Raw genomic sequence first — 26,145 nt, 5'->3', positions numbered from 1 at the left:
GCCAGCCAGAATAACAGGAAGGAGTGCTTCCCGCTCTGGATGAAAGGGTCCCTCACAGCCCACAGAAGTACCTGGAAATGTACCCCTCCCACACAAAGGCCACCCACCTTCCCACCCTGTGGCTTCTCCACCTCTCCAGCTGAAGCTGTGACATCACTCCATTCATAAAGGTCCCCAGAGGGCTGACTTTACAGTCAGGAAAAACAGGGACCTGCTTTGACAGACTCAACACAAACAGAGGCAAATGCAAGCACTTCTGCCTAAGCCACCATTGCCTGGTGGTGGTATCCATTTCCCATTTTTTTTGTTGTTATTGTTGGTCATGGGGCTTGAATTCAGGGCCTAGGAGCTGTCCCTGAGGTTTTTCCCTCAAGGCTAGCTAAACTCCACCACGTTAAACCACAGCACCACTTCTGGTTTTCTGGTAGTTAATTGGAGAACAGAGAGTCTCAGGGACTTCCTTGCCCCAGCTGGTTTTGAACTGTGATCCTCAGATCTCAGCCACTTGAGTAGCTAGGATTACAGGCATGAGCCACCAGCATCTGGCTGAGGCATCCATTCTCATGACAGCCTCTAGGGGTAAGCACTAGTGATTCTAGTATATCAGAAAACCAGGGAGTTTACAAACCAGGAACCTGAGACTAGGCAATTTCTCAGGCTTAGAAAATAATCACATCCTATTTCAGAAGATTGCTTTTTGGCCAATTAAACCAACACTCTAAATGGAGCTTCTTAGAAGAGGAGCACATACTGATTGTCTTCTATTCTGAGGGTTCCTTTCCCAAAGCAATAAGTCATAGGAGCCAAGAACCGCTTAGACCATTGTGCTACATTTACAATCCAGCCTTCAAACATGAAGGTATTATAGTGTTTCTCAACCTTAGGGGCTGGATAATTCTTTGTCATGGATTCTGTCTTGTGTTTAGTGGAAGTTTAGGTGAGTCGGTGGCTTCTACCAACTAACTAGAAGACAGTAGCACATCTCAGACCTTGACAACCAATCATAGTTCCAGGCATTACCAGAGTCTCTGTTGAGAATCTCACTGGCCCTCATCATTTCCCTTTTCCTACCCTTCCTAAGTTTACTATACCGAAGAAGGGACAAAATTGCTTTTTTTTGGGGGGGGGGAGAGGTGTCTAACTAAATTGTGGCTCAGGCAGGAAGACTTGGAGGGTTGGATTGAGAATATGGATGGGGCTCCATATGGGATGAGACTTGCTTCTCTAACATAGAGAGTTAAAGGGAACTATGCTCTGTCCTCAACCACATCTAGCTTGGGCTCGAGAATAGGAGGCTTGCTTGCTAGTGTCTCTAGCGCCCACATTGAAGGTTTTAAGTTGCAGACAACATTCTCTGTTTGTAAGATAGCCTAGATAAATATTGAAAGTTTACCTAAGAGGTTTACTAAACTTGAACTGTCACCAATCCATGTTATTGATGTGCCCCTCTTGATCAGATGAGTTGTTCAATGTGTCTCTGCTTATTCTGTGGTACTGAAGTTTGCCTTAATAGTTTCAGGGGTAGAGAAATTGAGGTCCAGTGAAAGTGCTGGAATAAGAACTTCAGGCTCTCACATCACCCAACCTTCTGCTTTTACCCAAGCAGCTTGGAAACTGATAGTCAAAAGCATCTCACATGTGGATAGTGTTTCTCAGAAATGGTTGTTGGTAGAGGACCGTGTGGTTTCTTTCCTTTTGGAAACCGTTCACAGTGCATGAAAACATCTGGTGTACCTCATTGAGGATGGTGGCTGTTAGCTGAATATTGATTGATTTTGATTGAGGGGTTTTTGTTGTTTGGTTTTCTCTGTACCATTCCTGGGGCTTGAATTTTTGTCCAAGGCTAGTGTTCTACCACTTGAGCCACAGTTCCACTTCTGGCTTATTGGTGGTTAATTAGAGATCAGAGTCTCATAGACTTTCCTGCCTGAGCTGGCTTCTGAGATCCTCAGATCTCAGCCTCCTGAGTAGCTAGGATTATAGGTGAGTCACTGGCTCCTGGCTTTTGGTTGAGTGTTTATTTTTAACCATCTATGACTTCCAGATACCCTGTCCAGGATAATATCCTACTATACCTGCAACTTAGACACTTAATATTTTTTGTCTGATAAGTACATACTTTTGTAACATTCTTCTCTTAATTTTAATTAATTTGTTTCCTTTAAATTATGAATGCTTGTTGGAAGTGGCGCTGTGGCTCAAGTGGTAGAGAGCTCGCCTTGAGCTGAAGAGCTGAGGGACAGCGCCCAGGCCCAGCATTCAAGCCCCATGACCCCCCCAAAAATGTTATGAATGCTTAATTTGATTATAACTAAAGATAACTAACATACACTGGCTTTAAATTGTCTTTTCCAAGTCAGTGACACATTTTCCCTGAGGTCACACCATGACTGTGTATATTTTAACAAAGCTCTACAATATTATCTTGAAGAAAAGTGGAGTGTAATTTTGCTGACTTTAGGTGATAACCTCTCAGAAGCAGGGATAAGTCCCTAGTAACTTTTCCAGCCCTGACCATGACTTTGAACTCTGAGTTCCTGGGCAGTTTTTTAGTAAACAAGTCCAAAGTGACTCTTTTGTTTTCCTTTTTGTAGTTCCCGTGTTTGAACCCAGTACCTCAGGCTAGTGTTCAGTCACTGAAGCTACATCTCCAGTCCTTTTTGCTTCTAGTTATTTTTCAGATAGGATCTCACATTTTTGTCACGATTCATCATGGACTTTAATCTCCGAAGTAGCTAAGATTGCATATATCAACTACTATGCTTAGCTCACTGGTTCAGATAGAGTCTTACTAACTCAAACTGTGATCCTCCTGATCTCTGCTTCTTCAGTAGTCAGGATTATAGACATGAACCACTATACCTAGTCTAATTGATTTCTTGCCTTGTATTTCTTTTTATTTTTAACATACTTCTGATATAAATTGTGGTATAAACCTTTTTCTGCTTTCAATTTGGGGAAATGGTGAATGGTAATTGCATAAAAACAGAAATCTTTTTTTTTTCTTTTTTTTTTGTTGGTCCTGGGGCTTGAACTCTGGGCATGGGTGCTGTCCCTCAGCTCTTCAGCTCAAGGCTAGCACTCTACCACCTGAGCCACAGAGCCAGTTTTCTGAGTGGTTTATTAGAGATAAGAGTCTCTCGGACTTTCCTGCCTGGGCTGGCTTTGAACCGATCCTCAGATCTCAGCCTCCTGAGTAGCTAGGATTAAAGGCTTGAGCCACCAGTGCCTGGCTCAGAAATCATTTTTGAAAAGATGAAAAATGTATTTCAGAAAAGCCCAGGGAGAAAGGTGCACTAAGGTTCCCTAACATAAGCTCCTCCTATGACTATGCTACAGCTTTTGAGCAATTACTTTTCAACATGACAGGAAAGAGTCTCAAAGTATTCAGATCTTTTCATATGCAATTAGAATGAGAAATTATGGCTAACTTAAAGTTCCAATGTTAAAAATTCCACAGGATCTCAGGTAAGACACAGGCAGAGACTAGTTAAACAGCTCTGATGGATTGATGCCTATTTGGGCAGAATTAACAATGAACTTATCTACCCATTTCCAGACTAAGTTTACATATTCAACACTTTTTTGACAACTACATTTGCAGAAACACATACAGAATTTAGAAGTAGCTAACCACACAGCTGGAAATATTAAAGTTTCATTTAACATGGAAATTGATCCATTCTGGAATCTCTCCTGTAAAGTGGCTTTTTTTAACTTTGCCAATACCAGAGTTTGAACTCAAAGCCTTGTGCTTGTTCAGGTGGCCCTCTACCACCTGAGTCATGTCTCCAGCTCTGCTTTGTGCTGGTTGTTTTGATGATGGAGTCTCTAGGATTTTATTGCCTAGACTGGGTTTGAATCATTATCCTCCAGATCCCAGCCTCCTGATTATCTAGAATTACAGGCACGAGCCACCTGCACCCAGCTGTCCCATAGCAATTTTTAAGCAAGTCTAGTGATCACCATATAGCTTTGAGAGGGGTCTTCTTTAAGGCAGGAAAAAAGTTTATCAAGTTCTATCTTTTTAAGTTCCTTTGGCCTTCCTTAACCAAAGATTGATGACATTTTTCATGTAAACTTATTTTCTTTCTTTCTTATTTATTTATTTATTTTTTGTTGGCTGTGTGGCTTGAACTCTGGGCTTGGGCATTGTCCCTCAGCTCTTCAGCTCAAGGCCTGCACTCTACCATTTGAGCCACAGCGCCACTTCTGGTTTTCTGAGTAGTTTATTGGAGATAACAGTCTTATGGACTTTCCTGCCAGAGCTGGCTTTGAACTGCAATCCTCAGATCTCAGCCTCCTGAGTAGCTAGGATTACAGGCGCCCGGCATAAACTTATTTTCACATTTCTTCTTTTTCCAGTTTCAAATCCTCTGATTAGAAAACTTGTACTGGATGCCCATGGTTTATGCCTGTAATCCTAGCTACTCAAGAGGGTTAGATCTGAGGATCATGGTTCGAAGCCAGTCTGGGCAGGAGATCCTTGAGACTCATCTCCTATTAACTAGCAAAAAGGGGTAGTGGATATGTAGATCAAATGTTAGGGGGCCAGTTGTGAATGTTAAGAACTAAGCAAGAGTGTAAAGCCTTTGGCTTAAGCTTCAGTACCAACACGTACACACACAAAGAAAACTTGTATTATTTATCTCTCATGTCTAAGTTAAATCATACTAATAAATATGTCTAAGGTACATGTGGAAAACTGACACCAAGTGATCTGAGAACTGTGAAAAATCATTGGGCTTCCCACTGGGAGCCACAGGTACAAATAAAACTTTTTCAGCAGATGTAGGGATTTCTGTATTAATACTGAATAGAAGAGTAATAATGTCACGAAAGACTGAAAATGGCCCCCAGTGTTGGTGGTATTCTGGTTCCTGGCTACTACTCTCTGTGTATCCTGGGTCATGGAAGAGATGCAGAAGGGAGCAGAGGGATGGGGGGGGGGGGCAGAGTCAAGGAAGGGACCACCACTCACCGCCATCGCAGGACGAGGTGCTGAGTAAGGCACAGGGCTCCCCATGGCAGAATCCACAGTGTAGCTCATTCTGCTCTTAGCACCTGTGTGGAAAAAAGTATTGGCTGAGCCTCTCACTGCCCATGGCGGTGGGAATCTGAACCATCTCAACCCCCACCTCCACCAAAGTGTCTGTGACCCTTAGACCTAGGAGTCTCCCTAGGAGTCATTTGATTCACGTCTCTATGAGGAGACTGAGATTGAGAGAGACAGAGTCAGAGAGACCTCACATAGAGCCAGACTTTGGACAGCCTGGTAGCCTGGCTGTGTGGACATCAGACAATATGGGTTGAGAGGGTCTACAAAGGGTAAAGGAATCTAGGCAGAGACCAGAGTCTTATGAATCTTTTAAAATAAGTTCTAGAGCCCTAGTTGGGTGAGGTGGCTCAAAGCGTGTGATTTCTAGCTACCTAGGGGGTATAGAGATTGGGTGATCGTAATTAGAGGCCAACCTAAGCCTGCCCCTCATCTAAAACCCCACAAGACTCCACCTGTACTGGGTGGAGATCAAAAGCCTGCTATCCCCAGCAAGATGGGGAATACATGCAGAAAGCACAGACCAAGCCTGCTGTGACCTCAAAAACGAAATGTCAAAAGGAAGTCTGGTGTTGGTGGCTTATGCTTACAATCCTAGTTACTCAGAAGGCTAAGATCTGAGGGTAGCAGCTCAAAAAATCAGCCCCAGTAGGAAAGTCCTTGAGACTCTGACCTACAACTAACCACCGGAAAACCAGAAGTGGAACTGTGGCTCAAACTGGTAGAGTGCTAACCTTGAACCAAAAAGCTCAGGGACAGTGTCTAGGCCCTGAGTTCAAGTACTATAGCTGACTGAAAAAAAAAAGCCAAAAGGGATTTGAAGGTGTAGCTCAAATGCTAAAGCACCTGCTTAGCAGGAGTAAGGCCTTGAGTAGATCAATTCCCAGTGCCATCAAAAAGGAAAAAACAAAAAAGAGAAAGAGAAAACAGATTTCCTTCCCTCTCTTGCTTCTCCCCCCACTCCCAATCAAAACTGGTACATAATAAGGATTTAATACATATAATTGAGCTGTAAATTAATTGATAAAGGGATAAATAGAGAAAGCATTAGAGAGAATAAAAAAAGCCACCCACCCCAGTGAAGCATGTCAAAAACAAAGCTGGATTCTGGTGGCTCACACCTGCAATCATGCTCAGGAAACTGAGATCTGAGGGTCCTGGTTCAAAGCCACCCTGGGCAGGAAAATGTGGCTCAAAGTGGTAGAGTGCTAGCCTTGAACAAAAGGATCTTGGGGACAGTACCCAGGCCCCGAGTTCAAGCCCCATGACCAACCAAAATAAATAGTACCTCCAAAGACAGATAGAGTCCCTGCATAATGGACCAACCACATTCATCCCAAAAGTAAGAGGAGAACTGCTAAATAATTCCCCATGAGAATGTTTGAGAATGTCTTAGAAGGACTGATTTTCAGCTAGCTGCCTTTCAGAAAGAAATCCTTTGTATCTCAAACCTAACTGATCTCTGGAGTAAATTAATTCACACATTCCCCATCCCCCACCCAACCTCAGGGCCTGTGCCCTCATTAGCCTTGTTATTTTACAGCTAGTATTCTATCACTTGACCCATACCTCCAGTCCTGCTTTTTTGCTAGTTAATTGGAGGTGAAGTCTCTCAGGCTTTTCTGCCTGGGCTAGCTTCGAACTGTAATTGTCTGGAGTTCTGCCTCCTGAGTCACTAGGATAATAGTCGAGTGGAGCCTAGTTAGTTCACTGTCATATAAATTCAAGCCCCAGTTCCAACACACACAAAAATTTACTGTGTACCTACTATGTGCTGAGGTACTATTTGGGACTTTGGAGACACACTAGTAAACAAGCAAAGTCTCCTGACCTTGTGGCCTTCTACCAGACTTAGGGTAGTAAACCTGAGAAAGACAGTGAAGAGAGAGACTCTCATGTAAGTAACATGATGTGATGAATAATTTGCCAGGAATATGGAAAGCAGAAGCAGCAGACAGTTCTGCCCAGTGCAAGGAATGGGAAATCATGGAAGATTACAGAGGGGGGTGGGGGGAGAGGGCGGGAGGAGGAGGTGTGACCACCAGAGTCCCCAGAGAATCATCCCAGACTCCCACAAGCAGCAAAGGACCTTTGCCCTTCTGGATGCCTCTTTGACTTACACATTGCAAAAGAAAGAACTTTGGGAATTGGCAATAACAGACCTCCTTGCAGCCCAGCTCAAAGACACCAAGGGTTTCTGTCTGCCTGCCAGACAACACTCTCCCTCCAAGCAACAGACTTGTGGGGGGGGTGGGGGCGGTGGGGGAAGGTTGGGTAGAAGCATGTTTTCTGTTCCATTGACAGAGGGGGGGGGGGAACCTCTGGCTGAACATCTGGTGCACTGTGTGCTGGACCACATTCTCGAGTCCATGAATGACGCTTCTCTGGGGGGAAAAGCCCTTTGCCCGGGGAAGGAAACAGAAAAGAGGGAGTTGCCAGGACTCTCCAGGGCTCTCATCTCAGGAAATAAAGCTGGGACAGAAATGGATTGCTACTTTAATTTTTTTTGGAGAAAGAAAAAAAGAACCTGTCTTCTTCCCCCCACCCCTCTTCCCCTCAACTTGTAGATTGTGACACTGAACAGCTGCAAATGCTCTGAACTCTTTCAGAAGATACAGAAGGCATATTGGGGGGTTGTTTTGGTGTGTGTGTGTGTGTGTGTGTGTGTGTGTGTGTGTGTGTGTGTGTGTGTGTGTGTGTGTGTGTGTGTGTGTGTGTGCCAGAGGGGAGGGAAAGCGGGGAGGTTCCACCCACCCCTTCCTTGTCTCTTTGGCCAGAGAGAATTCCCTCCCACATAACCACTGCTTGAACATCAGCTGGACTTGAACATTTTGTCTTGGCATTGCACATGCGCATTACCCAAATAGAAAACAACTGTGAGATTTTCAAGATTTACTCCCCAGCCAGGAAGCAGCTGTGAGACCTGTCTTGGTGCAGAAATGAACTGAGTACTTGATAACAGAGGCTCATGATGAGCCAACTTCATTTTTTTTCTTCTTCAATGGAACCAGAGCATTGCTCAAGCAATGAAGTGTGTGGATCCAATAAGAAACAGCCAAGCTCACCCATTCAGCTTTCCACACTCCAACCCCCCCAGCCCATACCTCTGGACCCAGCATGCAGCCTTCCCCCCAGCCCTTCCTCCCTGGGCCTCACCATGGAACTCAAGTTCTGGAGGGACCCGTTCTCTCCCCTAAAACTTCCCTACTCTTCTCAGGTTGTATGAAGGTTAGCCATGACCCTCTACTTTACCACACTTCTGAACTAGTGGACCCTTCTTCTTCAAGATTTTAGCAATTGCTCAGTTTCTCCTGCCTGCCCCTTGCGGAGCCACCCTTTGCTCCAACCAAGGAAAGCTGCCCCTTTCTTAAATTCTTCAGTGGTGTATTTTGTACTTATCACACTGTTCTGCACACATCTGCTTCTAGTTGTCTCTCCCACTAGATCCTGAACTTTTATGAATGTAGCCACACCTCCTTTTTCACATTGCATAACGGAACTCACTGTGTGTAAATCTGTGGATGGATGGATGGATGAATAACTGGATGGATAACTGGATGGATGAATGAATGAATTGCTCTCACAAGACTAAACGCAAATGAACTAGGTCAGAGGTGAAGACATTCATTTCTCAGATCACAGAATCTTAATAGGTGACAGGTCTGGATAAAAACCACTTCAAAAAATGAGTTTGTTTCATAGCAATGTGTACATGAAAACTGTTTCCTTCTTTGCTATTTAAGGTCACCTTATCTTTTCCCACAGCCCTGAACAAGAAGCCACACCCTATTCTCCATCTATTGTCTCCCCTAGTGCTACCCTAGTAGAACTTAAGCTCTAGAGCAGATTTTGCTCATTCCTTTCACACCATATCTCTGATCTAGAGCAATGTTGGTGGGTCTAAACCAGATAATAACTGTTGACTAACCAAGCCTAAGTTAGAAAACTGACACAGACCCTTTAACTCATGAATGTTGTCTTTCTTTCCACGAGGAAGAACTGGCCCAATTGAGCCCTGATTCTGAGTCTTAGGCTCCACCTTCACTATGCTTAAATATAGGGACCAAAACATGATCAGTAAATGAAGGGGACAAAAGGGTAATAACCCTTCTAGACCGATCTCTTTCCATTTGACTCTGCAGGGCTCTGTTCTTTACAAAGCATATGCCATTTCTCCAATGGACCACCCTTCCCAAGTCTTGTAACCCAGTAGGGATCTGTATGCCTAGAGCTTCCTTTTACCCAAGTCTTCCCAGGACAAGTTGAGGGACAAAGTGAAATGAAGGTTAGGGAACAAGAGGGACATTGGGGTCAAGACAGCAGGAGAATAGGAAATCCCAAAGAGACAAGGTTTTAGTCATGGCAGGCTCCCATTCCCATCCACTCTGGCCAACTTGGCTGTATATCCCTGTGACTGTGGCATCAGTTAAGGGATGTTCATTTTGGGTATCTGTTCTTAAAGAAAAGGTTAAGACTTTAAACTATAATTTAAATTTTTTCTCCTATGTACCCTGCAGGGCATATGCCTGTAATCTCATCGCTAAGGAGGCCAAGGCATGAGGACCAAGAATTAGAGGTCAGCCTAGTCTACATATCAAGATCCTGCTGCAAAAAAAAATCTTTTCAAATTAATTGCTTTTAAGCTGGACAAGGGCGGCCCATGCCTCTCATGTTAGCTACTCAGGAAGCTGTGATCTAAGGATTGAGCACCTACCAGCCAGGGGAAGAAAGGCCTAAGAGATTCTTATCTCCAATTAACCAGTAAAAAGCTGGACTGGAAGTGAAGATGTGGCTCAAGTGGTAAAGGCCCAGCCTTGAAGGAAAAAGCCAAGCAAGAACCAAGAGACTCTGAGTTCAAGTCCCATTACACACACACGCACACACGCACACACGCACACACACACACACACACACACACACACACACACACACACACCAAAACCCAAAACAATATATTGGTATTGATAAAACAATGTTTTGTATCTCAAAACATATTACTTTTAAAATACAGAAGGCTTAAATGGACATCATAGAGCAACTGAAATCCCAAAGGATTATACTAATATTTCATTCAATATTCTTCTCAGTATTTCAAGTGTTTCTACATAAATGCAAATGTAATATGTAAAAGTGATCATAATTCACTTTGGGGATATTCCTTATAAGCTATTTTGTTATCTACTTTGTTTTTTTGATAGTTGTGGGGCTTGAACTAGGGCCTGGGCGCTGTCCCTGAACTTTTTTGCTCAAGGCTAGTGATCTACCCCATGTTGAGCCACAGCACCACTTCCAGTTTTTGGTGGTTAAAAGTCTCTCAGACTTTTCTGCTCAGGCTGGCTTCAATCCGTGAAACTCAGATCTCAGCCTCCGGAGTAGCTAGGATTATAGGCATGAGCTCCCAGCACCCAGCTTATTATCTACTTTTTTCATTGATATTGGATATCATAAGGTGAGTGTTTTCAATAAATACAGCTCTATTTTGTGACAGGGAAGACTATATGGGATTCTATTGCTATGTATGCCTGTACTTTTCTCAGTGAGTATCTTACTGCTGCATACTTACTTTGGCTCCAATTCCTCTCTATCATAAAACTCCCCCCAAAACTTTACACACTCAATAAATGTGGTAAAGTGAGTGTTGTGGACACAAAAAATATATAAATGCCATATTTTAATATGTATTAACAAATTGTATCTCATAATACACAAGCTAGAATTCTATTGCTACTGAAAAAGGCACTGTAATTAACTATTGCTATTGTCATTTTATTTATTTTTTTAATTATGTTTAGGTCTATTACAGCCCAAGCCATCCTGAAACTGCAACCAGGCCCATGTTACTAGAGACCATGTGGTCTCAATTGAGAGGACTACAATGGTAGACCACACCCAGCTAACATTGTAGTGTTTGTGTTTTGTTTTGTTTTCATCTTTAAGCAACTGTACAAAGAAGTTTTTGAGTATAATGTATCTTGATCAATGGAACTTGCCCTCTAGTCTTCAGGTTCACTTCCCAGGCTTGGAATTATGGGTAAAACTGACCCTGAGTATGGAGTCTGCATGAAGAGTACAAATGTACAATAAATCTCTAGCAGAATATATCTCTGTCTTTCCTTATCTTTTCTTCTTGGAAAGCTACAAAATACTTGATAAGATTTGCAATGAACATTTCTTCTAATGTCAACAATTTAGCATTGTCATCAATTAGATTTTTAAGAAAAGGACATCCTTTTGATTTAAGATTACAGAAGAGAAAGAGTTTGGCTTCCAAATGACTGGTCACCACTTAAAGCAGCTTATTCTAAACAACAGTGCCTCTGCCAAATAAAAACCAACACTCATAGTATCAAGGCCACATTTTAATCTTCAATGCACTAAATTTGAACTTTTTTTCTTTCTGAAATACATCCTAGGGGAACTTGTGGATGTTCAAGTCTGTTGTATGAAACAGCCTTGTGTTGGCATACAACTAACACTATCTGTGTACTTTAAGATATCTCTTGATTTCTTATCTCTAATACCATGTCAATACTATGTAAATAATGTTTTTCTGTAGTGTAGAAACCATGACAAGGAAAAGAAAAAGTCTGTACATGTTCAATCCTGATAGAAATGTTTCTCAGCACTTTTGTTTTGTGGTTGGTTGAGGCTATGGACACAGCAGGCCAACTATACCCAAAAACTGTGTTTCTAAAGACTCAGAATATCACCTCTTTCTGGATATTTTCTCTCATGTTCCTAGGCTATTAAAAAGTCAGTTATGATACTCCTTCTGGGATTGTCTATAACAATGCAGCAAAGATACGATTATTTCCCATCCTTTTCTGCTTCTGAGTCATGAGTTCTTTGAGAGAAGGGACCATGTATTCTTAGGTGGTGCCTAGGACAAGTACAATGCACATTTGTTTAAGTCTATTACAGCCCTGGCTAAATGAAGGAAAGAGCAATGGTATGGAGTGTCAGAGCCTGGGGATGTAGATATATTTGGGACAAAAAAAAATTGCCACCTATGAAGTATGTCCATGTGCAACCCTGAGGGTTAGGCTTCTTAAATGTTAGCTACAAGATGGTATTCTATCTAAATGAATTGATATACCACATCTATTCAGTGTACTCTACTTTCCATCCCTTCCTTCCTTCCTTCCTTCCTTCCTTCCTTCCTTCCTTCCTTCCTTCCTTCCTTCCTTCCTTCCTTCCTTCCTTCTTTCCTTCCTTCCTTCCTTTCCCTTCTTCCTTCCTTTTCTTCCTTCTCTTTCACTCTTTCTCTCCCTTTCTTTTCCTTTTTCTTTATTCTTCTCACTTTCACTTGTATTTGGAGTTTGAATTTAGGGCTCACTCTGCTTGCTTGCTGAAGGCTAAAGTTTTACCTCGAGCTATGCTTCCAGTCCTGGTTAATTGGAGATGGAGTCTCTTGGTTTACCTGGGTTAGTTTTAAGTAAGGAGTGCTTACTTTTGTATTTCTTTCTGAATGAGAAAAAAAAATTCCACACCATCATACTGCTAAGTGCATTCTCAAAACCGAGAAGAAAGGCACCTTGGTATTAAAGTCCGCCAACTCTAACATGCCTGGGGATCTCAATAGGACAGTGCTTACTAAACCAAGTAACTGAAACTAGTCAAGAACTCACAATCTACTAGTTAGTCAGTATTTGTTTGAGTGGAAACAGCTTCTGGGAGATTAAAGATGTTTTAGAATAAAAGTGGCTATAGCTTGCATCCAAATGCTATTCCTCAGCTCTGGGTTTAATCATGAACTTCAACAAATAATGGCACTTGGGCTTAGGATGTGATCCAGTGACATGAACATATTAGGGATTTGTAAATAATGAAATAAATAAATTACAATGGTTTTTCTCTTCCTCCTCCCCTTTTTTTTCTTTGCTAAGAAACTAGAAAGAAAAAAAGAATAAACCACCAGGTGCAAGTGATTGATACCTGTAATCCTATGTACTCCGCAGGCTGAGATCTAAGAATCACAGTTTGCAGCCAGCTCAGTCAGACAAAACCATGAGACTCTTGTCTCCAATTAACCAGCAAAAGGTAGGAAGTGGAGCTGTGACTCAAGTGGTAGAGTGCCAGATTCAAACAGTTAAAACAAGAGCACGAGGCCCTGAGTTCAAGTCTCAGTACTGGTGTGTGCATACACACACACACACACACACACACACACACACACACACACACACACACACACACACACATGAAGAAGCCAGAGGAATAACATGAAGTACTCTGCTTTACAACCATCATGGATGTGAATTGGGTAGCAGTCCAGGCAGAACAAATTCCTAGCCAATTCAAGCTCAGAGAAGGACTATAAGACCAAAAACACCACTTCTTACCTGGTGCTGAATACCAAAGGAATTCTTCAAGAGCCTAGAATTTTGCATAATTTGTTTTCAACCCATAGTCTGTGGACCATGTAGGATTGAATCTAGTTCAGTTCTGGCTTTTAGGGAGCTCTCAATAAAGCAAACAGCATCAATAGAGAGATTAAGAGAAGAATTAAAGAGGACTGGGTAGTTTCAATAATGCCTTTCATAGAATTGAATTAAAAGACACTAGTTGACATAGATCTCTCAAACCCATCAAGTAACTTCTTGAACTATATCTGATTGTGATTTCCATGGTGGAATTTTATTGGCTTTATTGCTTGAATTGTAAGGTTCCAATTTCTCAGTATAATGCTAAACATCTTGTTGGCATGCTGGTTGTAAAGAGGAGTCTTTGTAAATTCAGTGAATTTTGGAGTTGGAAAGAGCTTCATCGGATCAGCTTTTTTTTTTTTTTAATTTGACTGAACTGAGTGAGGTTAAATGTTAGCCTCTGTGTGAACATGTATTATGAGGTCATGGGCACATATTTTAACTAATTTTACTCCAGAAAGGAGATGATAATAATCACTCCTTCAGGATGATTGCACAAAATAAATAGGATTTAACAAGTTCTTCATACATGGAAAAAAAAACCGATCCATTAATAATAGTTATCATTTTTATTTTATTTATGGTGCCTGTCAGCTTGTCAACATTTACTAGGTCATAGAAAGGATGGGTTTTATTTACTTTCATTTTTTATATCTTTGAATTAGTAGTTTTATTTATGAATTAGAACTAGAACCCATAGAGCCTAAATCCTCATCTTCTTCCCTCCCCCTCCCCCCTTCACTCTATGCCAATCCCTAAGGAGTAATATTAGGATTTCCTTTCATAACCCTAGGTTGAGTAGCCTTAGTCAGGAATTTTGCAAGAGAAAAGAACCATAATTTCTATTGAATGTGACTCAGTTTGTACCATTGTTAAACAGAAAACCAAGAAGTAAGCACTTTTCTTACAGCTCCCAAGGAAGTTTTTGGGAGACTGCTTAGAACTTACGGAGAACTATGGAAGCGCCAGGCCTGAGTTAAACCAATGTTCTTTTTGGTATAAATGTCAATCTTTTTTTAAATAAGTTTTTATTGTGGAAATACTGTACAGACGGTTTACAGTTACATGAGCAAGGTAATGAGTACATTTCTTATCAAGCATTGTTGTCTCCTCCTTTGTTTTTCCCCTACCATCCTAAATGTCAATCTTTTGTGGAGTAACTAGCTATGTATATAAGGAAGTAGTAATCTGCTCCAGAAAATGTTCGAGAAGTTTTTGTTTGTTTGGGTTTTCTACATTTTTTTGTTCTCTCTTTTCATTTTAAGGCAACACCCACCCAAACCATCACATGCATGGTAATTACCCAGGGATCCTGCTACAGTCTTAGGAAGGAGGTCTAGATCTGGGTCTGGACCTGAGCACATGACCCGGAAGCTGCAGGTCACAGGAACTCAGTGAGTAAGTAGGCAGCTGGGCTCATTTGATTACATTTCTGAATACGTGTAGCAAAATGGGTGTTTAGGGAGCAGTGACCACCCTATGACCAACAAAAAGATATCATCAGGGCCAAGGCTGAGCACAAGTCTGGAAAGGTGGAAGGCAAAGTTGGAAGGTTTGAATTGCACAGCTCAGGTCCTTTCTGGACCTCTCTAGCCAGGAACCAGATGACAGCTCCTATCTACAAGGCATCTGGTCTGTCAGATTTAGGTACCAGCCTACAGTCCCATCCAGGAGTCCTTGTACCTAGAAGTTCAGGCTAACCTGGCCAATGTAGCAAGAGCTTGTGGAGAAAGAAAGAGAGACAGAGAGAGAAAGAGACAGAGACAGACAGAGAGACAGAGAGAGAGACAGAGACAGAGAGAGACACAGAGAGAGACAGACAGAGACAGAGACAGACAAAGACAGAAACAGAGACAGAGACAGACAGGAGAGAGAGATAGAGAAGAGAGAGAAGGAAAGGAAAGGAATGGAAAGGAAAGGAAAAGGAAGTAAAGGGTAGGGAAAGAAAAGGAAGGGAAAGGAGGGGGGGGAAAAGGGGAGTAGAAGAGGGAAAAAGGGAAAGAAAAAAAAGAAAAAAACAAACAAACAAGTAACAGGGCTCCTTTCTCAGGCAAGATGAAGGAAACCAGAGAAGATACCCAGGAAATCAGCTAGATTCAAAGAGTGAGTGCTTGTGAAACTACTACATTTTCAGTAGAAATGATGAAGCAACCAACAAACAAAAAGAACTATGCTGTCATGGTAAGAACTGTTATCATAAGCAAGTTTCCTCAAATGCCACTAAATTGTTGCCTATCACATTAATTTCACTCAATCTAATTTTTAATTTCCATGAAGAAATAAAAGACAAAATAAGGAGAGGAAGAAAGGGTGGAAAGAAGGCGAGAGGGGAGGAGGAGGAGGAGGAGGAGGAGAAGGGGATAGAAGAGCAGAGAGGAGTGAGAAAAAAGGAAAAGAGAGGAGAGGAAAGAGAAAAAAGAAAGGAGGAGGAAGAAAAAGAAAGAGAGGAGGGAAGGGAAGAAAAGGGGAGAGAAGATGCTTCAGCTTCTAGAATACATCTATTTCTTCTGCTTTTTGGTAGGAACAATTGGGAAATTTGAAAGGGTCATTTAAAACAATGATTTCTCCAACAACACATAAAACTTTGAGGCACAGCAGAATGTGAGTTAAGGGTGCGAAATTTTTCCATCAGAACATTGAATCTCTGTGTGTAATCATAGAGAAATCTGGGCCAAGTTCTGTCTCCCTGGCATTTGTTCACCCCTGCCTCGCCCTCCTCTGGGGACCTCCACCCACACACCCACTTTCCTGCAGTATTACTTCACGCTACCCTGGATCTACTGGCTCTTATATTTTTTTTCCAAAGCTCTATTCCATTTACTTCTAATCTCTCATCTTCATGCACTAAGTGGTTTCCAATAACCATTCACATTCTAGAGTTAGAGGAAATCAAAGCACATCACGTTCAATCACCTGTCCTGGATTCTAAGGTTAAACTAAAAAAAAAAAATACCTTAAAGGTTTCAGTTCAACATATCAGTCTATAAGTACAAGGCATCTTGATTGATGTCACATTGTGACATCTTTAATACAACTCAAGGACCTTCCACTTTCCTGATTTCCAAGACAGAGCTTGAAAGTTCAGCTCTGACCCTGCTGTGGCCTCTGAACTCCACCATTACCTGGAACAAGCAGTTCTACCAGATCCAGGCTCTCAGCCGATTCTTCAAGGTCAGGGAAAGCAGCCAGGTGTTGAAGGATCCCCCCCCCACCCCAGTCTCCCCCTGACTCTGCTGAGAGGCCTTCTTGTACTTCTAGCAACAAACACCTGGGTGTAAGGAGCCGGTAAGGCAGTGAGGCCTGCTCTTGTAATCAATCTGAGCTTCCTACATCCCCAGCAGCGGAACCAAAACGGAAAAGGCTTGTGTGGCAGACTGAATTGTTTGTTATTTCAGTCCTGAGTTGGCAAGGATGGAAGTTGTTGATTTACAATTAGAAGCAGCATGCTTCTTCAAATATTAATATTAATAACTACAATACCCCCCAACACATGAAAAGAACTTTTCATCTTCAAAGCACTTTGCAAAGGCAAGCTCTCTCTTCTCTCCATTCAGAAACCACCAGGTAAGCAACTATCTCCCCAAGGGTGGCTGCCACCCAGTACTGCAGACTGGGCACAGGGGGTTTCTCTTGAGATAAAAAGGAGGTGAAACAATCCAGACCACCACTGATGAAAGAATTAAAGTGATGGTCATTTTACAAATCAAATAGAACTGCCTGGGTTATCTGTTTAAGATCCATACTTTCTGTTGTTTAACAACTACCATTTTGCTCAGAGAGAGAGAGAGAGAGAGAGAGAGAGAGAGAGAGAGAGAGAGAGAGAGAGAGAGAGAGAGAGAGAGGTGAAAAATGGCCTGGACAATTTTAGAAAAAGAGAGGAAAAGAAAAGTAATAAGGAAAACTTACAACCCTTCCCCCAAATCCTATCTCAATCTCTGAATAGCTTTTTGTGACAGCTCACCCACAAAAAAATGCTCCCCCCACATCCTTGTGTCCCTTAGCTTTTTTTTTTTTCCAAAGCTAGTATTCTACCACTTGAGCCACACCTTCACTTTAGCTATTTTTTGGAAGTCTCATGGACTTTTTTCTGCCTGGGCTGCCTCTGAACCTCAATCCTCGGCTTCCTAAGAAGTTAGAATTACAAGCGTGAACCAGCCGGTGGAAAATGCTACTTTAAAAATCAGTAATAGCGACATTTTAAACAGTAGTTGAGAAGCACACGGACAAGATGGAATTGCTGGATACTGTCAAGGAATGGAAAGGAACTGCCATTCCCCTCCCCCATATACATCCTAGTAGCAACTCAAGACTGAGAGACCCCCCCCCACCCCTCACCCACCCATTCACAGGGATGAGAAGAGCTGCGGAAGGGATTGGTAGATCTTGAAGAACTGTGAGACAGAAAGACTGTGCTAAAGCTGCTTGCCTTACAAAACTCCAACCTGTAACAGGCTTCACTAGGAGTGAAAGGCTGGGATAGAAGAGACATTTCTATGTTGAATTACAGTTTTATTTCCTTGGAAGTGCTCCAGTCTGCCAGGAAAACCCAGTAAGTGACAAGACCTTTGAATATGGACACCAATCAGAATTCTGCTTTGGGAGAAAGACACAGAATAAGACCTAAGTCTATAACAAGGTCAGGTAAGATTTTTTTTTTCTTCAAAAACTGGAATTAAACAATTGAATGGATACACAGAAGAAGATGCAAAATGAAGAAGAGAAACCTGCTGGTATCCTGAAAGTTTCCACTAATTTACCCTTGATTCACAGAATGGAGGGAAAAATAAAATGACAATAGGAAAAAAGAAAAAGGAAATGAAAAAATTTTCAGTAGAAACTCACCTTACCCTTTGCTGCGTGGAGGGAGAGGCAGGATGAAGTTTAGCTAACCAGTGAACGCCCCTGAAGTTCTGCTTTCTCTGCCCCAACTACCTGCGGAATTCTCTGCTAAGGGAGTGACTAAAGAGGATGCAAAGACCATAATGCTCCTAATAGAGCTGCCTCCTTAAATTGGGGGGTGTGGTCAAGAGAAAGCTGGAGATCCGATAGTCTTCCATCAGCCCTGAGCACCAAAGCAGGAGTCATTTAGGACCGGCGCTGCAGTCTACAGGAAAACAATTAGTGTGACTAGCTATAGCAATCTTAACTTTACATCCTTTGAAATTATGCTTCAGCAAAATGTGAATCAGCCAGCAGCAAAGCCAGGAGGGAAAGGAGCAAACGGACCCAGCTGTGTGATAGGAAACCATGTCTTATCAGGAATAATACATCAGATTTCCACTGAGTACACAAATATAAGATGCTGTCCACAGTTGTTTAAATTTTTTTTTTCCCAACGGAGCCTCATTCATTCAGGCAAGAGCTAGTGGGAAGGCTACGGGGGGGGGGGGGGGGGGGAAAATAGTTCTGACTGTCAGCAAGCATTTGGCTGCTGCCCACTTAGTTTTGTAGCCCAGTGTTTCTCTCTGATAGTAAATGCCACATTTCCTCAGGACAAGAGGAGAAATACAGGTGCGCATTAATTACACAGATTTTTACCCTGTATGTGCACTGTCACTTATACTTGCATATGAAAATACCTATGACCAGTAGTAATCTATAAGGACCATCCTGGCTTCTGTAGCCTGGCCTTGACCTACATGTATAGAAGAGAGCTGACTTGGGATTTCTATATGAGTTCAGGTGATCTCTAAAACAAATGAATGTCAGTTGCCCTGCCCAGAGTCTTTTTTCCTGCCTGACTGTAAACCTGGGTACAATGCACCAATGCTAGGCTAGGATTTCCATCACAGCTAGGGTAATAAGTATATATCACTGAGTTCAGGCATATGTTGAGAAGAGGACTTCTGTACAAATGTGTGACTAGGCTGGCCTTAAACCTCGATCCTCCTAATCTGAGTCCTTAAGTAGTTACGATTACAGACATGAGCCACTAGCACCCCATTCTTTTCCTTCTTTTTCATGAAGATACCAATTCTCAAATTTTTAAAGGCCCATAAAAATCTAGTAAATGTCATTCAGCACATCATCTCATTATCCTCCGTTGTATACTATTAGCAGTGCAGTAATGAGGTAATTAAAGCAAGACTGTGCTGTGCATGTTGCTCTCTGCACATTAACATGGCTTGGGGAAAAAAGGAAGACAGAGTGCCACTGGTTCTGTTTAATCTAATTAATATCTACACCAGGCACTGATCTAGGCCCTGGTAATCTATCAAGATCATCACACTGTCGTGGACAGGCAGACACATAAATCATCCATCTCCACAAAGCACGATGCATGGTGAAAGAGAGGTCTGTGAAGTTGCGTTCGCTCCCGCCTGTCTCCTAAAGCAAAGTCAGGTCCAGCATACAGCTTTATTCAAACAGCATATGCGCCAGTCACTGAATTTGCAACAGAACTTGTTTGTAGGTGCCACTACTGGGACTTGAACTCTTGAGCCTTGTATTCTTGGTTGGCGCTCAGCTTTTGCTGGCTTATTGATTGGAGTTAAGAGTCTCTCGAAGTCGTCTACCCAGGCTGACTTCAAACCATGATCCCCAGATCTCAGTATCTTGACTAGCTAGAATTGTAGGTTTGAGCCTACAATTGAGGGTATGAGTCTTCAGCCACCTGGCTTAAGACTTTGATTCTTGTTTTCACAAAACCATAGGGTGTTATTTTTATTACTAGAAAGCAGTACCAGGGTTTGAAGTCAGAGTCCTTGTGCTTGCTAGGCAAGAACTCCACCACCTGAGTCATGCCTCCAACCCTTTTTGCTTGAGGCTATTTTTCAGAGTCTTGAGCTTTTTTCACTTGGCGCTGGTCTCAGACTGTGATAGTCCTTTCCATGCTTCCTGTGTAGTTGAACTTACAGCCATGAACCATCATGAGTGGCTTTATTGATTGAGGTAAGGCCTTCTGAACTTTTCACCCAGGCTGAACTTGAACTGTGATCCTCCTGATGTCTGCCTCTCCAGTAACAGTAACTGGAATTATAGCCACAAGCCCCCATGCCTGGTATAGTGTAATTATTGAGGGATAGATTTAGAGTTTTCTGTATAGAGTCTGTACACAAAGCCACTCTTTAGAACCTGAGCTCCATCCTTTGCGGCAACCTGTCATGCAATGGTGGGAATAAACTAGAACCCCAAAGAATGTATGGTATATGTCACCACTGCCATAGATTGTCTACAGCGTGTCCAGCATGGCTGCAGTTTTATTTTTAACTAATACCTTAGCCGAAACATACGTTAGAAGGTATCTACATTCAACAGAATGAAGCTAGATTGTTACCTCCCACTATATGCAAAAAATTTAAAAATGAGTCAGAGACAGGATCTAAATATAGAAAACCCATAGAAGAAAATGTAGGAGGAAACATCATGATATTTTGTCTGTAATGATTTCCTGGCTATCATACCAAAAACACAGGCAACAATAACAACAACAAATAAACATTAGATTTCATCAAGACAAAAAATATGTCAATGGGCAATATCAAAAAAGTAAAAAGAAAGGTGAGGTATGGTGGTGCATACCTGTAATCTCAGCCATCCAGGAGGCAGAATTGAAATTATTTGTGGTCTAAGGCCAGCAGAGGGGAGAAAAGTAATAGATCTTATATAAAAATAGACTAAAGCAAAAAAGAGTCCAAGGCTTGGCTCAAATGGTAAAGGGCTTTCCTAACAAAGAGAAACATATAATGGGAAAAATTGTAATTCTCATATCAAATATAGACTTAATATTATATTAATTAGAATAAGTAACATAATACAATTAAAGTATCAATTACCTGTTGTTTAACTATATAGATATTATAATCAATTAATAAGCATATTATATTAAGATTAATAAGATTATATAAAGAACTTCTACAATTAAATAAACTCAATGAAAAAAATCAGAAAAAACTTCACTAGACATTTCTCCAAAGCTACAAAAGTGATTGATAAACCAGGAAAATATCAGTAATTTTTAGGGAAATATCAATGAAAACATCAATAAGACACCATGTTGTGTGGTATGTACTATCCAAGAAAGAGAAGATGATAGCTAAGATATAAAGAAAGTGAACTTTGATGGTCAAAAATGTACAGTGGTCCAATAAATTTGCTCTGCCAACGATATGGTCCCTACTCCAAACAAACACGAAATCACCTTGGGATCTAGCAATTCCATTCTTTGATCTATAGACAAAAGGACTGAAAGCGGGAATGTAAGCAGACACTTGTATACCAGAGTTCTTAGCAGTGTCGATCGTAAGTGTCAAAAGGTAGAAACAATCCACTTGTCTACCCAAGGATGAATAGATGAACAAAATGTACTGTAGGCCTTTGCAAAGAATGAGATTCTGACACATGCTATAGTATGAAGGAATGTTGACAAAAGTATGCCAACTGAAATAAGGTAGACACAATAGGACAAATGTACCATTCTGGTTATCTGAGGTCTCTAGAATAGTGAAGTTTGTCAACAGAATGTACGAACAAGTTAGCAGGGATTGGAGGGAGTGAACGAGGAGTTAGAGTTTAATGGGGACAGACTTTTATTTGGGGACAATATAAGAGTTCTGGAAGCTGGTCGTTAGATCACATCTGTAATCCTATCTACTTGAGAGGCTGAGATTTAGAGGATCACAGTGTGAGGCCAGCAGGAACAAATGAGAGATACAGTCCCAAATAACCAACACTGGGCCCAAAGAAAATGTAGTGTTAAGCAGGCCCTCCACCGTCCCTTGAAGAAAATGACCATGTGGAACAGGAGGGTATAATGCAGGGGCAGGCCAAGTTCAAAGGCCCAGTAGCTCACTAGACATGGGATGACTACATCAGCAGTGAGCTGAAAAGACAATGCTGTGTTGTCTTTCCTGGATAACTACCTGGAAGGATCTCAGTGGGGGAATCACATCTTTGCAGTTCAACAAAAGCAAGAAAGAAACTTGGAGCAAACTCATGATACCTAGACTTGTCTCCACATTCAAGGGAATGAAACACCATCACTGCTAGTTGAAACCCATGGTACTCATTACAGTTGACACCTAATCAGGGTAGCGCTTATAGAAGTTTCTAGAATAATTACCACCAAGCTATTTGCTGTGCTAAGTGTGAACAAGTCTTTCCCTCTCTTTCTTATCACCACCAGCTGCATGGCAAAGCTATACAGTCCCTTGAGAAGAAAGGGAGGTAAATTTTATAATCTTTGTTTTGCAAGGATTTTTAATCCTTTTCCCACCCATCTTCTCTCCCTCCTATCTAGGCCCCCTGAAATTCACTAACCCCCTTACAGTTCTCAATGATTCTTTATTATTATTATTATTATTACTAGTAGTAGTAGTTTCTTTAGTTGTACCAAATCTTGTCAATTCAACATGTCAGTTTGTGAATACAATGCATCTTGATCAATGTCACCCCTTCCATTCTTCTTCCCTCATCTCTCCCAACCCCACCCTCCCCCTCAAGTTACTTTGTTCCATTTCATATAAGTACATCGAAGATCATGACTGTACTCACCCGCCCTTCCTCCTTCCATTCATATGACCCCTCTCCTCAACCTCCCTTCTCTGACAAAACATATTTCAGCTTCCTGGTATTCATTTTGTTAAACTATAAGTTGTTCAAAGGAGTTACACCACTGGAATCCTCTCCTGAAATGATTCTTTAAGTCCAACACAATTTGGGTTAAGTTTGAAAAGATGAATAGCACTAAATTTAAAGAACACTAAAAGAAAAATTAGCTGCCTACTGCATTTCACCTATCATCTCTTCTTTACTTTTCTCTCAGGAAAAAGAAAAGGAAAGATCTAAGGATTCAGAAAACTCCCTACAAGCAGGAAAGCAATAATCTACACAAAGTGTCACAATAATGGAGGTAAAATCCAGACATCATTATAAACATGGTTGTCACCAAATAATGAAGAAGCCCCAAAAGATACAATAAAAGGAAAGCGCTGAGGTGAGAACCTCCGTCTACTCACACTCCAGCTCTGGAACTTCTCATCCTGTACTTTGGCATGGGTCTCTCTCTCTCTCTCTCTCTCTCTCCTTTCCATGATCAAAAGCCAAGCTTCTGTCTTGAGTCCCAGATGGAACTTCAGTAGTATACACACACACACACACACACACACACACACACACACACACACACACACACACACACACACACACACACACACACACACACACACACACCCGCCTGCTCACATCTGGCTTCCAGGTACTTTCCTGTGTGTGCCAGACAGCCTATCTATGGAAAAACTGGGTTTCTTGGTATGGTCCTCCCAGGACCCTGAAATGCACTGTTCCATTATTGTTGGCACCAACTTTCTCTTCTGAACTTCCTCTCTGTGATGTCCTACAAAGTCACTTTTATAAGGCTTGTCAGAGATGCATCTTCATCATCCCAGCTCTACTGAGACAGATGACCACTCGATGGCTGTGTAACGGATGTTTATGGGATACATGATAGTCAGCATGAAACTGTCCCATTACCTCTCCTTCTTTGACCCCTTTTTCTGCATTAAAAAAAATTGTTTTAGTGTTTTTTGTGTGCTGGTAGTAGGACTTGATCCAGGGTCTGGGCACTCTCTCTTACCTTTTTCTTTCAAGACTGGTATTCTACCAGGCGCTGGTGGCTCACCCCTGTAATCCTAGTGACTCAGGAGGCTGAGCTCTGAGGATTGTGGTTCAAATCCATCCTGGGCAGGAAGGTTTGTGAGTCTCCTATCTCCCATAAACCACCAGAAAACCAGAAGTGGTGCTGTGGCTCAAATGGTAGAGCGCTTGCCTTGAGCTAAACAGCTGAGGTATAGCACTCAGGCCCAGAGTTTAAGCCCCATGACCACCACCACCAACAACAACAACAACAAAGACTGGTATTCTATCTCTTGAACCACACCAGTACTTCCAGCTTTTTGGTGGTTAATTAGAGATAAGAGTCTTAAGAACTTTCTTGCCCAGGCGGGTTTTGAACCTCAGCCCTTAGATCTCAGTCTCCTGAGTAACTAGGATTATAGGCATGAGCTACAGGCGTCAGCTGTACTTTTTGTCATTCTATCTCCCCATCTCTTGTCTTTAAAACTCCTTTCACCTTTTTTGTTTCTTTTTGCTCTGTCAGTGTAACACCTACAAGGTTTTCTGTTTCAACCAGAAACATGAATATAAAGGTGATCTTTAAACTGTGTAGAAGGGTACAGATTCAACACTGAAGATGCTCATCCCTGGGCCCTTCCCTTCATGTTATACCAGATGGCTGCCCACTGTTTGAGAAAGTGATCCTCTAGATTTTCTTGTAGTTTTATACCAAGACTAGCCCTTCCCAAAGAATTGTGTTGTAGATGATGTGTTCCTTGACTTGTGTGTTGGGGTGAACTTTCCATGTTAGCCTTCAGAGAAGCCTCTTTCAGTCCAACATTCTCTCCCTACCATCCTCTGCCTTATAGGCTCCAGTTTTGTTTCTTCTGTGTCCCCCTAAACAGCCTGTCTTCTGCAGTTTCTTCTTGCCATCTTCTTGCTCCCAGGTTGAGTTGTAGCAATGCACTGTTGAAATTCTCCTATCTCCTTCCTACTTTTCTCTACCTCCCCTTCCCTACTAGAGTGGGATTCTGGGAGGGTGTGGCCTGTGTTTGTGACCTTCGCATTTCTTCAGTAACCCCACATCTCCCTGGCAAACTCCTGGAACTTAATACAGGCTGGAGGAATATGAACTTTATAGCCAGACAACTCAAAACATAGTAAGCCTGCCTTATTCCTGGATTTATTACACATGGTTTTGACCAAACATGACCCAATAGTTTTTTTTTAATCAAGAGAAATTGCAAAAACAAAATGAAAATTCCCCCATGCCCGTTCATTATACAGGTCAGTGGATGCAGGAGACTTAGTCCCATGTAATGGCGAGTTGTGCTTCAATCGTGTGTGATCTGCTGAGAGTTCCTCTGACCTTAGTTTTATGAAAACATGCCTTGTAGTTTTGGGGGTGCCTTAGTTTTATGAAAACATGCCTTGTAGTTTTGGGGGTGCCCCCCCCGATCAAGATGTTAACGCACTTATTTACAATGATAAAGTGAAAAGGTTAGCTTGTGGAAAGGCAGCACATCCTAAGTGGAAGTGATGTGGTGGCGTGGGGAAAATGAATCAAGCATGCTCCATACAGCACTGAACTCTGCATCCTGGCATTCCTGGTTTTCCTCAATGGCAATTTCCTTGAAGCCATGTCCCCATAGATAGCAAGGGTCTGTGGTATGCAATATATAGCTTGATACTATTATTGAAATCTAACAACAGAGATTGCTGGGGAGAGCATCTCAAGCCTGAATCCTAGCTACTTGGAAGACAGATCAGGAGGGGAGAATGACAGCTGAAGACCAGATATAAGTCCAAAGATTCCATCTCAGCCAATGACCAGACAGAGAAGTTTGCAACTGTTATCCAGGCATGAGGGAAGCATGATGCAGTGGCACAAGCATGTCATCCCAGTGGCATAGGGAAACACAAATAGGAAGATCACAGCCTGGAGGGGGTGGCGGGGGCTGGGTGGGGGGAGTATAAAGTGAGACATTACTTCCAAACTAACCAGTGCAGAAAGTGACTGGAGGATTAGCTCAAGTGGTAGAGTGCCTATCCAGTAAGCACGAGACCTTGAGTTCAATCCTAAGCACTCCCATAAATGAATAAATATACACA

At 42.0% G+C, this 26,145-nt stretch overlaps 1 protein-coding gene across 1 annotated transcript in view; it reads right to left on the bottom strand.

The window, feature by feature from the left end:
• The window catches only part of LOC122104159 (transforming protein p68/c-ets-1-like), a 51,399-nt gene that overhangs the window by 17,150 nt on the left and 8,104 nt on the right, over window positions 1-26,145 (bottom strand). The window contains exon 2 of the mRNA XM_042674865.1: window positions 4,982-5,064. Within this exon, the coding sequence (XP_042530799.1) occupies window positions 4,982-5,064 (83 nt within the window). The remainder of the gene's footprint in view (window positions 1-4,981; window positions 5,065-26,145) is intronic.

The sequence above is a fragment of the Dipodomys spectabilis genome, unplaced genomic scaffold, assembly GCF_019054845.1.
Source record: "Dipodomys spectabilis isolate Male_0828 unplaced genomic scaffold, ASM1905484v1 ptg000023l, whole genome shotgun sequence".
NCBI classification, from domain to species: domain Eukaryota; kingdom Metazoa; phylum Chordata; class Mammalia; order Rodentia; family Heteromyidae; genus Dipodomys; species Dipodomys spectabilis.
The sequence above is the reverse complement of the archived record's forward strand: the minus strand, read 5'-3'. Positions and strand labels throughout refer to the sequence as shown.